Source organism: Lepisosteus platostomus, chromosome 9 (assembly GCF_059453375.1).
Source record: "Lepisosteus platostomus isolate fLepPlt1 chromosome 9, fLepPlt1.hap1, whole genome shotgun sequence".
NCBI classification, from domain to species: domain Eukaryota; kingdom Metazoa; phylum Chordata; class Actinopteri; order Semionotiformes; family Lepisosteidae; genus Lepisosteus; species Lepisosteus platostomus.
In genome coordinates this window covers 52,599,761-52,617,445 of record NC_142619.1, presented here as the reverse complement: position 1 = coordinate 52,617,445, position 17,685 = coordinate 52,599,761, and the positions used below count along the sequence as shown (strand labels likewise).

The 17,685-nt window shown below is 35.7% G+C and overlaps 1 protein-coding gene across 1 annotated transcript in view; it reads left to right on the top strand.

Annotated features, from left to right (window-relative positions):
- snd1 (staphylococcal nuclease and tudor domain containing 1) overlaps positions 1–17,685 on the top strand; it is a 304,678-nt gene that overhangs the window by 225,753 nt on the left and 61,240 nt on the right. Inside the window, exon 18 of the mRNA XM_088645522.1 lies at positions 14,908–15,049. Coding sequence (XP_088501648.1) covers positions 14,908–15,049 — 142 coding nt within the window. The remainder of the gene's footprint in view (positions 1–14,907; positions 15,050–17,685) is intronic.

The following is a 17,685-nucleotide window of genomic DNA, read 5'->3' as shown; positions in this document are numbered from 1 at the left end:
AAGCACTTGTACATTCCGCTAATCAGACATAGTACACATTGCTGCTGGAGCAGGGCCCGTTCTGTGATGGCTTTCCCAGTGCAGCCCAGCATGAAGTGAAAACTGTTTGAAAAGGCTTGCTAACTTTATTAACCACCTGTGTGTATGTGTACTATAAATACATATTTTAAACATTTATATTGACCATTCCACCAGTTACATTAACTCCTTATTTGAAGACTTGAAGAATACATGCAAACAAAATCTAAATGTGCTGTTATGTAATAGCTATGGTCTGGAGTCACAGATGTCCACATGGCCTGTGGCTCTTACTGTTCACTGCTAATGTATGTATGTTCTCATGGTACTCCCACTTCTTAAGCAGTTATTCCAGCATCAAATAAATACCCTGCTGTAGCTGTCTTAAAGATTGATCTGGACTGTAGTCCGACAATTAAATACCAATCTGTTTTAATTCATAGAAAGACAAGCCCTGTTAAACATAACATGTACTATAGCATATCTTTATATTTGAGGAGAGAACAGGCCGATACTCATTACTGCTTTCAGAACAGAAGATGGGGTATACATAATTAAAAATAGCTACACTTGCTTTGAATTTGTTGAACACATGCAGTGTTAACATTGAGAAATGAAGCTTCTGCCTCCTATTTACTAAAGAGCCTGATAGGTTTAGAGTTAAGAGTTAAGGTGCTGAAGTGCCACTGCAAGCAATTCAAATCTCTCATCGGCTGATTTTATTTCATTGTTTCTTTGGGAGTTTATTCTTAGATGTGGTATCCAGTCCATATCTAAGAATAAATATGGCAGTACATGTACTGTAGTCTTTTTTTTTTGTCAATGCAAGGATAACAGGAGAGCAGTATTTAAAAAATTAAAGAATGAACTGCTGTTTTTTTTAGTCAAAAAGTCACTAGGATGCTCTGTATCTGTAAGATGTTAGGAAAGAATACTATGAAGGTATTTTTTTCCAGTTGGAATCATTTGTAAACAAAAGATTCTGGGTACACAAAGCAAAACTGAATTTCTGTGCTAATGGAGTTTGTTCTAAAATCATGGGAATAACTGTTACTGCACACTTAGGTCATTCAGCTAGCTCTATGACTTGTTAAAGTTATTTTGTATATCTGAGCTAATACTTTGTCATTTGCAGTCCGTGCAGTCATTTTAGTTTCCACCCTTGAATGCTCAAAATGAAAACTTTAAAAATTGAGTCAAAAATTCACTGCATATAATTTGTAATTCAGCAAGATGGCATTTCACTGGAAGGTGTAAATGCTTTTGTGTTGCACTGTATATGACGAGATAAAAGAATTGACGGTTTAAGCCATTGAAGCTAAGGAGAAATGTCATTGTCCCGTGTGCTTTGACATTTTGCTTTCCATAAACTTGAATTGGATTATCAGCCATTTTTCTGCACTGTTTCTGTACTGCAGAAGATTGTTTATATCATCTTCTACTTTATATTGAAGAAACAGTTTTTGAAGGTAATGTTAATGAAATTATTAAACAATCCATGGGTATACTAAAACTGTTTTCTTCTGATTCATAAGTAATTATGGAACAAAAGAAATGTTTATGTGCATTACATTTATGTGCATTGACCTTTACACTATTTTTAAAATGAATTTATCATGCTTACCCAAGGTACAGCTTGTCTCAGTTAAGTGTGAAATAAACATGCTATAATTATCAAATCCCTATATAGTCTGCTCTGTTTTGTTTTACAAGTACATTTTCTGCAGACGTCTTGAAGGCCTTTAAGTTAAACCTTCACTGCATCAATCATGTGATGCTTTAACATTTTTAAAACCCATCAGTCTTGGCCACTACTGACCCACGTGGACGTGAAAGTTTTATATGTTGTTGTAAATCACTAGGTTCTGTAGAGTTACCTTAAGGTGAGAGGGTGGAAAGGAAAGGTCAGTACCAGAAGAAAGATTGCATTGAGGGCCTTAAACTTTAAAGGAGAGCCTTTCTCTGTTCTTCTTCATATCCGATATAGTGCTATACCTATTTAATGGCTAGACGTTTCATTTACACAGCAGCTCCAAAGCAGTTATTTTACATATTGGCTTTAGCATTTGAATTGCAGATAGCATTCCTCCTATGTTCATTTGAATGCAGCACTAATGCTGTGTTCAATTAGTAGGTATTGATGATATGGGCAGTAAACAATGAAGGATCAGCATCAGTGCAATTAATGCCTGTTTGCTCACAGCAAAACACTACAACATCGTATTTGTGAGCGCAATGAGAGTTTAGACATTCAAATTTGCATTCAAGACAAGTTGTTCAACCTTTTTTTTCTGGAATTGTAATACCTCTCTGAGTCCAAGAACGCCTTACGATACCATATATTATGTCTGAGTATTCTGCAAGACTCTGCTTTTTACTTTTTTTTTCCATTAATGGCCAAATGCAGTTTTTGCCAGCTTAATTATAATATACCTAGAGACCAACACTGGAATTGTTTCTTGGCTTACATTCCTATGCTGTTTATTGTTTTAAAGTGCTTTATGTTTTAAGAAATCATTTGCTAATTTGTCAAAATCATCCCCATCCCCATGTAGTGGTGAAATGTCTCTAGTTGTTGGACTATAACAAAATGAGGAAGCATGTGTTTAATGTAATTTGGCAATGATATGCATACAGAATATCCAGATAAAATGGGGTTTGGCATTTGTGAAAACCCAATGTTATCATATCCTGCTACATAAAGTAGCCTAAATAATGTGCAAAATTAATCATTAGGAAAAGCGTGTGAATTCTTATGAATAAATTGATATAAAATGGTCTAAAACCTCTTGTACAGGCACTTGTTGAATTCAAAATAACATATGAAGAACTGCTTAGTTAAAGTGGTTTTAAAGTAGTGCCATAAATCTTAGAGTTCTGTGAGGATGGTAAGAATCAGTTGCCTTGTGCCAACTCTTTTCCATCTGTGACATGGTCTGCATCTGCTGTTACAGCAAAGGATAGTTGGTTAAAACACCATATAAACGGGGGATCCACATTAAATATGAACACTATGTTTTCCTTCCTGTCACTATTCACATTAAATATTAACATCTAAATGTGTGTTTTTTTCTTGGCTGACGACGGGGAAAAAAAAGTGTTTTTCTATCAAATGCATAGAAAGAGTGTTGCTTGTCTTTAACGTTACTGCCCCACTGCCTGGGGCTGATCTAATCAGTTCTATTCCCTGTGAGTATTACCTGCTACTTCTCGCTTTCCTCTTGATTGATACAATATTAAAATAAAGGCCTGCTGATTTTTTTAAATGTTCAATAGTTTTATTTAACTCTTGAGTGTCAATGCATAAGGGTTGAAGGTTAAATTGTACAGTTTGTATCCCTTTAAACTTCAGAAGTTTATTCATTCAGATAATTCTCAAAGAAACTCCAAAATACCTCTGAGGAGTTTTTTTTATTTTTTTTCCTGCAGTGTAGGTTGTATTCTGTAATTTATTTTTCAAATTACGTGTTTTGTCAGACAAAGGATCTATTATTTTTTACAAAATCAGATAAAAAAGTGATCATAGATTCAGATACATTTCAGGAGCCAATGTGTTGAAAATAAAACTGGGAAATGTTATTATACAAGTGAGCAGCAGTAAGAATTGTATTGAATATTGTAAAGGGTGTTATCCTTAAAGTAGAAGAGGAAAATTGAGGGGTTTTTGCATTCAGAAAGGTACTTTGCTAAACGTCATGGCAAGAATAGACAATATGTTTCAGAATGACAGTTCCTTTGAGGTTTTTATTACCCTATAAGCAGTGCTTAATTTGTAAATCAGGAGGTGCTGCTGCTCAATGTGAACTGCAGAGAACGTATGAGTAATGGAAATAGATTGCTTAATCATGACATGCGCGTAGCAATGTAAATCGTTGTCAACTCATTTTCAAGCCAACACATTCAGTAACATGCTAACAAGGAAAGATAAAAATAAAGCACTTTTTAATTCATGATTTTAAGTAAGATGAATATGTTATTAAGCCTACTCTATTTTTGAAACATTTCGACTCCAATGGAACTGTAATTAGTAAGGTTTCATAGTCTGACTACGTGATCTCCCACCAGCCTATACCGTACACATACAGTACAGTATATGTAGCAGAGCTTATTGTAGTGAGTGTGTTATCAGAATGACGCCCTTGAAACCTAGACAGTGTAAAATTCTGCTATTGCTGATGATCAGGTCTTTTGACTTAGCAGAGTTTGTCACTGTCTAGAGAGTGGTACTGTGTCCTCTGAGTCCGCCTGCAAGCAGGCATGATCAACTCCCGGCAAAGGCAGAGCAGAGCTCCACGCATCGCATATAGAACAGATGGATAACCAAACATTTATTTTATCAGGGTAAAATTGTTCTTTTTCCTCAGTTTCACTGATCTAAACACATTTGTTAAAACAAAAGGTACAAGCAGGTATGTAACGTGATCCAGGCACTTTTTTTTTTGTTTAAACAAGTATCCTCATCTATTATTCGATGAGGTACTTTACCATCTTCTCTAACAGTTTTTCACCTCGTTTCTAAAGCAAAGACTGTGTTTTTGAGCGTGCAGTATTAGAATGCAAAGTCCATCCCATATCAATCCCATTCCGTGCCTTACACAGTGGTGTTCAAACCCATAAGTGGGTGTATGACCTTTAGCCTCTTCCTGAGCAAGAAACCTAGGCTGCACATCTCATGTTAATGACCATATTATTCATTGATGGCGGTCTGCACACAGGTGTCCCCTTTAGCTTTCTCCAAAAGACTACTATATATACAGTAAAATGTCTTGGTTTGCACACATTTCACAACCTTTCCCCAGAGCACCTTTTGGTTTTCCTTTATATCCGCAGAAGAAGGGGCCGCAGGGCAGGTTACTACACCTCGCTCCAGACCGTGAGGCTCCATGTCCAGCTCTGTTTTTTAAATCCGTCAAGGTCTGTTTTAAGGTCTTTTAAACTGAAAATGCGCACATCATTAAAGTGATGCTGGAGCTGAACGTAAAATCAAAGGTTCAGAGGTTTTAGCAGGTTTTAGAATCACTGCCTGTTGCTGTGAACTGTTGGAGAAACTAAAAATACTTTTTTTTAATTTGTGAAAGTGTAATTAGTTCATTACTTTTTTTTCATGGAGGTGTTCATTATTATAACAGCACCGCCATTAATCTTTTTTTGTCTTTAATTGTACTTGATGCTGAATAGAACAACATTATTGGCACTGTTTCATACTTCCTAACATTTTTGCATTTTTAGGAACAATTACTATGGAAAATCTCATTACTGCTTAAGACATCACACAAAGTTCTCCCTAGGGAATGAAGTTATATGTAAATATTTTGTATGTCTTCCTTCATTTGTTTTCTCTCAGTAATATGACTCAGCTGATACTAGTTATAATTATGACTTACTAACCAAACCGTTACTTAATGTTAATTATTAGAATAAAGGCTTGACCTGATTTTTTATTTAATATTATTTTCAAAAATGAAAATTGGGCTTTCATTTCAGAAGAAGCTCACAGAAATTGCTTCTCACAGTGTGTGCCAACCATCTGGTCTATGATTTAGCACAGCATACCCAAACTTTGTGAATATGTGAAATTTCTTGGCTGGGAACCTTTGAAGATGCCTTTTATTCCATACAAAAAGTCCTTCAGCTCAAAATGAATTTAATGTCATTGAAAGGTAAATTGAAGTACAAGTCCTTAATTTCAGATTCCAGCATAAAGGCATCCAATGGAAAAATAAGCTCTTCCTTGTAAATTCAGTTTGTTTTTGCGTAGTAGTCTACATGCCATCCCAAAGTACCTATTCACTCCTCCGTAGTTTACAGAGCAGTGCTGTACTGCACATTTACACACTGCTTTGTTCCATAACACTGTTTTGTTTTTGGCTGTTTTGGTAATTTAGGACAAGTGTTTGGGTTTGCGGTACTATATTAATAAGTATGATAACATCTTCAGGTTTTGTCCTTTTAATGATGATGGTGATAGCCAGATAACTTGGCTTATGAATAAATTGTTTCTTCCTTATGCCTAGTTAGAATATTGCTTTGGTAGTCTGAGAATGCAGGGATGCCATAAAATATTAAGTATTTGAAGGATTTTCTACGTAAAACATCCCTTAAGTATGCACCCACCTGCTTTGATCCCTCGTCACCAGTGGTACTGCAGTGCACACTTTTAATATATGCATATCCCTCTGTACTCAGATGTTGTTTTTTTTATAATTCATATGATCTGACTTGAAGGTTTCATTTATGGCTACCCACAAACATTTGATTCAGGAGCCTGAACTGAAGTGCTTATTAAACTCTACACTAATGGGCATAGCATAACAGCCAGCTGAGTAGTGCTGAGTGCTTGACCTTTCAAGGCTGAGTATTCAGATTTTCAATGCTGTATGTGAAGGGAAATTAATAATTGCATACGTAATCAGTTTGGTTGATAGTTTAATTTCTTTTTGTTGAGACTTCTGGGTTTTCTTCCCTATCCTCAACACATTTGCAATTACGCTCAAATATTGTTAATTTTGGGAGAAAAAATCTGGAGGTTGTTCGGAATTTGTTCAAGAAAATATCTTCAGTATAGAGGATGTAATTTTTTTTGTTCCTACAAAATCCTGTATTTTTAGTAACCATGTTTGGATTGTCTACTAATTGAGATATGTCTCATACACTGCTGTCTCATTTAAATAATCAGTCAATAACTTGCTGTAACATGCGGTAAGAATGAAAGGTAACAAATGCCTGCATTTCCACACACACAATCATTCAGGGATAAAACAAGTGAAGATTTCTCAATTTCTCATTGTGTGTACAATTTTTGGTTCTAATCCAATTCCCTACCCCCTGTTTAGTTTTATTTTTGTGTTTTTTCTGATGAAAAAGCAGTAAGGGAATAATGCATCCACATGTGATTTCTATTCTGGTTCCAATTATCACGTTGTTCTGCACCTGCACTCAGATATTTGATGACTCATCTGTTTGCAGGGACAAATTTCACATTAATCATGATTTAGTTTTGCTGCTTTACCCTTTCTTTCTGGATTCAAGTGTAAACCTTGACCCTTTTAAATCTAAATGTTCCTTTCACAACCAGTGTTTACAAGGCACAAAAGCATTTTATTAAAGGTAACCACTAATACTTTGCCTATGTATGTGTACAAGCAAGTTTGTGTCTTGCAATTTCTTACTGGGACTGAATCTTATTGACAATATCTTTCTCTTGTAATATGAGGTTAATGTGCTGTGTATAGACAAGCATTTCAATATACAGTATGTATTCAAAATGCTCTTTGGTGTTTCAGACTTGTTTTGAAATTGGTCAGTGCATTGGACTGTGCGCAGCACTTGGGAAGCAGGAGTAAGCGAGTAGTGAGGTGTACTTGGCTGCTCATACTTCTCATCTGTGAAACCGATCACCATAATCTCAGCATGAAAAAATAACCTAAGATCCCAGAGGGTAAACCCCTTTCTTAGCATTCCAAGTACTGTATCTTCCGTGATGCACACTGACTCACTACCCATTCAGTCGACTCCTTGCAATTCATTTCTAATGAGGGACCATCTTTCTTAGCCTTTCTTGCCTGCAATATCACTTTCTAACCAATAAAAATTAAATTAAGCTTTACTGATAGCTGTAAGCAAAGCAATGGGAATTCATGGGCTTTTTGAGTCTTAAGATATAATCTACTAAGAGGATTTTGTTTTTAACCAGGAATAGACATGCAGTAACAAATATGCAACAGAATGAAATAATATTCATTTTTAGTCTTTGTTACCTTTATAGATTTACAGATGCTGGAAAGTATTAGATTACATTTTTAGAAAACTCAATGAAGTAGCATGCTTATGCTAGATATTTTTACCATAGCACGGTAAGAATACTGTATATACTGTAGCATAAGTATGATCTTCAGAAGAGATGCTGTAGAAATTACACCAAGAAAAAGTTTATACTGTAGGAAGTGATGATAAAAAGTAATGTCTATCTTTACCTATTTCTACATATTTTAGTTTAATTGAAGAGGTGGGGACTGGTGTCAGTGTGCGTTGGCTACAAAGGAAGAAGTAAAAGTGAATTCCATGCTGAAAAGTAGAGAGAGGAAATGCAACGTTTCTGCTCATTATAACTTGGAAAGCTCAGCAGCCGAAACATTTTTTTCTTTCTACTTTTCACCGTAGCATTCACTTTTATTGGTCCATTTCAGTTTACTGCAAATCTAAATGTGAAAACTAGTCTTTAAAAGGATTGAATTTAATGCATTATTTGTTTACATAAATCGGAAACATTAATTTTGTTTTGTAATGGAAATGAACTTGTTGCAAAATGTCTTTGTTCCATGCCATGAACAGAAGAGTTTAACCATTATGCAATTATATTCAAGTTTATTTCATGTTTTGGAGTTCTCAGTGCTCCACAATACACTGCTTGTCCATTGTGTTAATCATTACACCCTCTTAATTGTTAAATCAATATGAGAAGGAACATTGAGCTCGAAAATCCCGGATCAAGTACTGCGTGATTGAACTAGCCAATGAGCCTGTTATCCTCCATTAGTTGGACACTGGAAAAAACTTTGTAGTATATGATAAAATGCTATATGTTTTTTAAAAGCTTTTTAGACCCCAACGAAATCCTTTCGATTTGCTATTTTTTTGTATTGTACTTTCAATCATATGAAGTGACCTTCCTACAGTTTTTGTTCCCTTAGTTATGCTATATATTGTATTGATTATGATTAAATATTATATGATTATCTATTCATACATTACCACCATGCATAGTAACCCAAGGTATGTCACACTGGGCTGTCCTGGAATACAAAAAAAAAATATTCTAAAGTCATGTGTTTAGTAAATGAAAAACAAATGTTTTAATTGATTCAAAAAGCAAAAGTGGGCTATATAAAATTCAGATCTTTAATCGTGGTAACGGCATTAAAATCCAGAAAAATCTGATACATTAAAATGCTCATTGAAAGAGACAGTGCTAAAAGCAGCAGAGAAACAACCCTACATTAAGGCATTCAACTCCTGAATGAAAGTGTATTAAGCTGAGGGGAGGCTTCTCTATTAATATAATGAAAGCTTTGGTTAATAGAGTGATTGTGAGCTGAATTGAAAGGTGCCATGCAGTAATGTAAATGCTGTTTTTATTTCAAAGAAGATTTTTTTTTTAATTTAAGTGTAAAGCCAAGACCTTTGTTTATAACAAATAAGAAAATAAACTCCTCCTTTCCGTGTTTGTGTCATGGGTCGTACATGTTGACCTTTGAGATATGACAGGACGTGACAGACAGGTTTCCCTCAATGAAGTACTGAATGTGATGAAGTATTCCAGATGATGTTGAATCTGTTTAAGTGAGTAAAACTGGTTATACGGTGGAAGACCTGGGTAATTTCGCACTGCAGCTTGTTATACAGCAGAGTTTGCGCGTTGTCAGAAATAGCTGTTAGTCCTCAGCTAGACGCAGAATTACTGCTGTTTGCTCTGTAGGATAGCCGGGAAAGAACAGACAGGTTTGTTCTTCATGTCTCACAGAGGAGTGGGCTGAATGGTTGTTGACAAATTTAAATGTGCAAAAATGTAAGTAAAAAACTATAAAAAAGTTTAAAAATTGACATGATTTACATATAAATTGTTATGAAGAAGACATCAGAAAGGTGAAAATGTTTTTTTTGAAATTGCAGTCCCCTGTGACTTTTCTTTAAGGAGGGTCATACTGTAAATGCCTGTAATGTACAGGGTGAAGAGCTGTGCACATAGATGCTTTTCTTTTGGATAGAACCAGTCCACCCTGGCTTTTCATCTGTGCCGCAGGAAGATTTTGTCATTTTTTGTTACCCTTATTAGCCCTGTGCTTTGCAGCTCTACTTTAGTCTCTTAGCACTCTCAGTCTTTTAGGTATGCTGTCATTCATGCGCACAGTAGCTGTCATTGCGGGCTCTTTCTCTTATCACAGGCAAATGCAGCAGCAGGAAGAACAAGTCTCTCAGCAGCTTTTTATTTACCAGGTCTCCCTTCTTTCTCCTGTTTCCCCTTCTCTCCCTATCATTGATGTTCTCAGCAGGTATTTGTATCACATTGGGAAGCTGGGGGGAGGGGGATCGCCTACATCACACAATATTATTCTGTTTGTGTATCGATTGGGTGGAGTGTGTTAAACACTGTAGGATCTGTTTGTCTCGGTGGAGATCTCTGCAGTCTCTCCGCTGGCTTCACCTTGCACTATCTCGTTGTTACCGCCAAATTACTTTGGAGTGGGGGGTGGGAAGAAGAAAGAAGAACTCGATAATTTTGCATTCATTGAGACTTTTCAAGCCTTCGCCTTTGGTATCTCTGCACTTGACTAATATAACCAATCAATAACAGTTTAAAACACAAAGAATACATAGTCTGCATAAAAGTATTACATTCAGTCTTAATACGTAGTATACATGTATCCATTTAATTTGTCATTGGTAAACCATTCAAATTATGTACCTATGACTAACCAAGTTTTAATTTATCTCTCTCAGGAACAGATGGTCTCCAAGAAATATTAAGTAAAACAAGGGAATGCAGCTTATTTCTTTTTCAAAGGTTCTCTTTTCAGTGTCTGTTGTTCCCGAGATAGCTTCAGTTTGCATTTTTATCCCTTTTTCGGATGCTTGTTCCAAATTCCTGTTAAATCGGCATCCTTAGGGATGGTGAGATGTAACACCATGATTACACATGCTATAAAAGTAGTTTCCCTTCTACCATGTGAAGGACCTGAAGTTCAGAGTGACCTCGAAAATGACATAATGGCTGGTTGATTGCTGTATCGGCTTATGGCAGTGGGAGCTTTACAGTGTATGTCTAAGTCACTGAGTTATTGTTCTCAAGACTTTTGAAGCTTGTGCCGTTTGAATTTTAGGTCTTAAATTTTTTTTTTAAATCAACATATTTTTTCTATTTCAATTTGTTTACTCTTTATTCCTGTATCAATTTATTGTATCAATCATTTCTTCATTGAAATATCATTTCATTTTGTCAGTGTTCAAAAATATTGACACGTTCAAGTGTTTGGCACGTGTGTGTGTAATTTGTCCTCTTATCGCACTCTGGGGAGGATTATTATTATTAGCCTGAATAATTACAAATTCTGATTTGAATGGAAAAGTTAAGGGTTGCATGCAGCCAGGGGATATGGTGATTGTTTTTTTCTCATTTAGATTTCATCTGAAGTATCCAGCCATTTTATGTTGACAAAGGTCAACATAAGTCAAAGCATAATAATGCTAAAACATCACCAGCTTTTTTTTCCCTACAGTTCTTTTCAGCTGTGCTTTGTCTTAAAGGATAGAGTTGTGGCGTTTCATGTTAATCGGGAGCTCGCATCTGACAATATATACATGTCAACATTAAGCTCGTTTAGGAGTCTAAAATTCATGACAGCTGCTTATATCAAGACACTGAAGTGCTGCTTGCTCCCTGTTATAATTTACAACTCACATAATTTTTTCTATGACCCTACAAGGTATTGGATTCAGATTAATGTGACAGGAAGCAGTCTCCTCAGGAAGGGCAATTGTATTGTTTTTGGTTGTTTTTTTTTTTCTTCCCCCCTAACTCTGCTGAAAACTGGCATTGTGTTCTGGGCGCAGACAGCATTCTCTGCTTGTTTAGCTTCCTGGGGTTTGTATTGGAATTGACACGCTGTCACGTTTAATCAGTGTTTAGGAGTGTGTCTGACATCTTCTTTGCGCAGGGGCATTGTGCATTGGTGACGTTGTGACTCTGAAGATTTATGAATGTAGTGCTGCGGTACAGTTGTTCAAGGGAAGGTCAGGACCTGAATTTCACATTTACAGTTGGTACTAAAACACTAGGAAAGTGTAAAGATATTTGGCATTCCTAATTAGTGGCCGGATGAGTTATATGGCATAGAAACTATATTGTGCGTTTAAGACTGGTATAAACCAATAGAGTGAATTCTAGATTACTCAGCAGTCTTCCCCATTGATGTTTTAAGGAACTCAACTTTGTACTTCTTGTAGAGTTTGGTCTTCTATGTTAGACTCAGCTACCTTAATCAGTGCGAGAAGCTTGAAACTCTTGAATTTGTACAAAAGCCAGTTTCTTCATTAGTTTTATATCCTAGATATCATTTATTAGAAACTTGGCATTGAGAAGCTACACTTAATGTCAATACCAGTCACAAATAACAAAATGATTCATGTTGCTTTAATGGCTTTTCTCCTATTCCACCTCACACACAAGTGCCACCAGTCATCACAAGGGGAGTAGCAGCTGTGGCTGGGAGGTGATGTAGGCGGGCTTCATTTCATTTGAAACTCTGCCCACCCGTTGACAGGGGCAGTGTATATTGTAGTGTTTTGTCAATTCGTGCAGAGGTGAAGGGACCAAGCAAGACAGGCTAAATGCAGAAGTCGTCCTACAGAAAAGTAACCTGATATGCAATGGAAAATCTTTTCTTAATATCTGAAGAACTAGTCAGCCGGACTCCGTTGTCCACTTCTGTTCACTCGTGGCACCTGAAATGCAACAGGAGCAAGTACCGTTCTTTTGGCTTCTTAGGTTTTTGAGATAAAAAAGCATTAAATGAAAATGCAAGCCGTTGCTATTATTGTAACAGTAATAACCTGTCACAGTAGACATTTGCATGGACACAACACACCCAGTCCTCTCAAGAAAAAGCTGCAAAGATTTGATTGACTGTCGCAAGGTCAGCACCTTGTCAAGTAGCCTGATTGGCTTGATGTTTATTCATATTCTGTAGATTCTTGTCACTCTGCTATGTGAAAAGGCTAAAAAAGGGAAATAGCTGATGTTCAATGCCCAATGCATTTTAAACTGCAAAAATCTATGATATGTGTAATGCCATGTGTGGGTTTTGAATGTAATGTGATGGTTATTTTTAATATAATGCTTAATTGTATTTTTTATTAAGTTTTTTGTAATTCACACTGGGCATAAAGCATAGGTACTTAGGTGCAAAACAAAGTTCTGAGAAGTCAGGCGATAAAATATTGTCATAAATAGTCAAAATATTGCTAATACATCTTATGTGGTAATAGGAAAGGTTCTCTTGTGGACAGTATGCCCTGAAGGGCGTATGTAGTTGATAAGGCACATACTGTATAAAGCCTGGGAAGTACCATATCATTGTTGTTTCTTCAGTCAAAAATGACTGAAAACATTTTCATTTTGTAGTACCAGTGTTATCGATGTTAATTTCAGTCCTGTTTTCAGAAGTACTGGGTTTAATGTACCCAGAATGTCCCTCCAATCTGACATCAGCAGCTGCCCAGTTTCTTCTTGCACTGTAGCAACACAAAGTGCTCAACAACAAGCTGTCGAAACAAACAGTAGCAAAGAATTAGAATAGTAGTCCACAGAAGGTTATGTGCTTTGGGTGTGTGTTTTTTAGCGTTTTCCATTTGCCCTTGTTGGTCTAAAATATATAGTCTGGTATGAAAGTATGTTGTGTGTGTATGTAATAAGTGTTTATATTCTCCTTCATAAATAGAGTATCTGCGTGGTATTTTTATCCTTTTAATTCAAATGCTTTTTTTAATGTTAAAAGTTGTTCCGCAGTGGTACTACAGTGGAATTTGGATATGATAACAGGAAATCATAGCTTCTTTATTATTTAAATCAGCAATACTTTTAAAGACATGATATTGTAAGTTGATTTATGATGCTCAAGATGCTTTTTAAAACTGTATGCACATTTATACTCTGTATATTGGTCTTAACTTTTTTTTTAATCCACCAATATATGGAAATCTAATTAAGAGGATTTAAATATTTGCATCCAATCTGTTCAGAAAAGTAACCAGAATGGGTAAAAGAAAACTGTATTTTCTGTCAAGAATGGCTTTTAAACTGCTTTTACAAAATTACAACACAAAACAGGCAGTGTACACAGCTTTGTTTCAGTTTGAGTTTGTTTCAGTGAATCAGCTGGTGGTGTTAATTAAACCATATATACAGTTTTATTTTGTAACCAAAAGCATAATCAGTTTCCTTACTCTGAATGAGCCCTTAATTTGCATTGCATGAGCTATAAATTCCATAGTATTAGACTGCCTCTCAAGCTTTCAAAAAATATAATATGTAGAAAAATAACTTTGTACCTCAAGTAGTTGATTATGAAAGGAACTTTCTTTTGTATATTCTACCTTTCTAACCTTCTTTGATGGGAAAAATGCACACCTATTCAACTGTGAAATAGGTGTAAAAATATCTGCAAACAATTAAATTACAATATTAAATCTGCACCATTTTATCTACAAAAGAATGGATAACTTTAATGCCTTTGTAATGAATACTAATTTGCCATGTCGAACAAAAATACAACTGGTAATTTGTCTCAAATTAAAAGTGCAATGTTTTACTTTCACGCATTAACAATTTGGAGAGCAAAGCATTACTACTGTGGTATCATGAAATTTCCGATCTGTAGGATAGTTACCCAGTACCATGGAAGTTTTATTTTAGGTGACTCCCCAACACAAATCACAAAAGGCCCAGTACTACGTAAGTGTAATGTAATGAAACCTAAAATAATTATTAAAAGAGAAAAAAAACATGGAACTGCCATAAAACACCTATACAGTTTGCAATATGTTTTAATAAGTAGGATTTATGTAAAATAAGCCTTCTTGCATATGACCTAATAATACTGGTTTCACAGTTGGAAAGGCTGAAATGTATTAATATTAATATTCACTTTAAAAATTGTGCATATAAAAATTTTATTGTACTATAAAGAATTTACCAAATCATGCCTTTTGTGCAAAAAAGCAAATGATACAATATTTTCGTATGCATACTGAATTGCTATATTTGAGGAGGGGGAAAAATACTGCTTATGTTAGAACTAAAAAAATTGATTATTTTGTTCTTTGATTATTTGACAGATCTGGGCCAATTATGAAGAGCAACCTGCAGAAGAGGTAGTCCAAATGACTGAGGAGAAGGAGCGAATTGCCAACTACAAGCCAGTTTATGTGACAGAAATCACAGATGAGCTCCATATGTATGTCCAGGATGTAGGAACTGGTGAGTACTATGTTTTAGCTACAGAACATTTCTATCTTTACAGATTGCCATACATTACCGGACATCTTGCTTCAGATTTTGGTTTTGATGGACATACCTGAAAATTGCATATGGAGTACAGTGAATTATCTGAAGTACTTTTGAGAGATAATGATGAGCATAGCTACCCATACTCTTTGTAAGACAAATATCGACAGAACATTGACTATTTTTCTTCAGTTCAGTGCTGAATTGTTTGTTCTTACATCTGATTGAAATTCTACATGTCTAAATGGGATGTAAACAGAAGGGTATTATTTTATTGCTTGTGTTGTAATGCTTGTGTTTATGCTGTGTTGATCAAGCTTGGGTTTGGATAGTCCATCTTCTCTAAACCCTAACAGTCCTGTTAATATAGTGAAGTTCTGCCAGTGATACCCTCATATTAATTTTAAGTCTTACCTGCATTAACATGAATTTTTCATTTTATGTCAAACGAGACTGTGAATTTGAAGCTTTACGAAATAGACAATTTTATTATATACTATAGTGATGGAGTAATTATACTGCTTCTAAGTATTGCATTTGGCACAAAGAAGATGATGTTTGAAGTAGTTCCCCAGTGTTCAATGCAGTGCATTCAGAGTGGCGAGTTTCCTTGAATCCATGGGTGCTTTGAAATGCATCACAGCTTTTCCATCAGTTTCCAGCACAGTATATATATTTTGTTAGAAGTTCTGTTGTTGCTTTAGCTGTTTTGATAGTTGTTCAACTGTGTGTAATCAGTCATGCATCTTGTTACCTTGTTGATTTTTATGGTTCATTCATTTATGATAAGGTTTCCAAATAATGCAGAAAGCAGGCATGCCTAAGCCATGTCATAAATGCCACGTTGCTTGGGAATGGACTCAACAGACCTTAAATATGTTGTCATTTATTAAGTTTTCTTGAGAAATTAAAAAAACAGGCTTGTGTACATTGTCTTTCCGGTGTGAAAATGTTGTACTTGGTGTGCTGGATTATGCTAGGGTTCTAAACGTGTTGCTGCTAATACGTGATATTGCTCTACATGTGGTGAACATTTGTTACAGTCTTTGCGTAACTTTTATGATTGTCTAACCTTTAGTGTTTTAAAATGTGCATCATTTGATAATTCATCCCTGGTTGAAAAGTACTGGCAATGTTTATGCCTTGGAAACAAGCAGTTATAGATTCCCTCGTTATAGCATTGTAAATTGAATAGTCAATGGCTTGTATCACAGATTATATTGTTTATACTGTATATCCATAGCTTCTGATATAATCCAGGCCATTGTTTCTGCACTTAAGAAAGAATGTGTTGTATTGCTATTTTCTATTTTAATACAAAAATTAATTTGACCTAATAAACTGATAAATGCAGCCAAAAGTAATCTGAAGCCATTATTCTGTTTCAATGAACGTACAGTAGTGTTTGAAACACTAAAGCCATTACTTGGCTGTCTGCATTACTGTCTTTAGGCCTTGCATTAATCATGTGACTGTGGATGTCGAAGGGTCCTCTGAAATTGTGTGCGTTTGTTGACTAATTAGCTGACCTCCCCATTGCTGTAGAGTGACATACGGTAGAGGTGGTATAGCTGCCAACCAGTCATGCTGATAAAGTGCTCTGACTAGCCAGCCATGTAATTGGTGGTAACAGATTCATTGCTATTCAAAAACAACTTTAACACACGTGTCTTTATGATTTTGCATCTCCAGTCAGTAAAAGGAGTGTGCAGGGCCTGTTTGGATTAATCATCTCTACATTGTTTTTCTGTGATTGTTGTTAGTTTGAAAAATATTAATGGTTTTTGTGTGGGGGAAAAACATGTACTGTATAAATGAATGGCTCTTGGCTGCTTATTTGATAGTGACCTACATTGATACAGTTTGTGTGATTCCTCTGAAAAATGAAGCATGGCTGTTTGTGTGCTTTAAACACTTTTTTGAGTTCCCTGGCATCCACTATAGTCTAAGACAGATAAACGTTGTCAATGATTGTTTGCAGACAATCAGGAAGTACTGCATTATTGCATTAAAAATGTAAATACACAAAACAGTATTGATCTTTTACAGAGATCAACTATTTACTGTAGATGTTTAATTTTAATTCTGCAAGTTCGTATTGATAAGTCTTTATCTGTTATATATGAGTTGTTGGAAGCAGTCTATTTTTGTACCCCTTCTTCAGATCTGGCAAGCATATTTTTAAAAGCACAGTGGAAAGTATGAGTTCCAGTGTGTCTTTAAACCTTCCTCATAAACTTGATATAACCCTTCTCATGGCTGCATTTATCTCAGACATTTCTGTCATTGATTTTGCTATGAAATATGATGCTGACCTTCTGTCTTATTTTTTCATCGTAGAGTCTAATGTTTGGTTGTTGCGGGAATATACCTGTTTTATATTTCTACAGCTCACCTATTAGCCATGCTGTCGGCAAACGGCTGTTTTCCTCTCTTTTGCTGCAATTTGGAGGTTATAGAGCAGTCAGGCACTGACACATCTCTGTTGATGTGCAAACCTGAGTTTCCACCGCTGCAAGGCCTGGGGTCTGCCACCCCAGTGCAGCATAACCACCCTTTGGTTGTTTGGTCTCTCCTGCCATAGACTTCCAGCTAGAGACTTCTCGCTG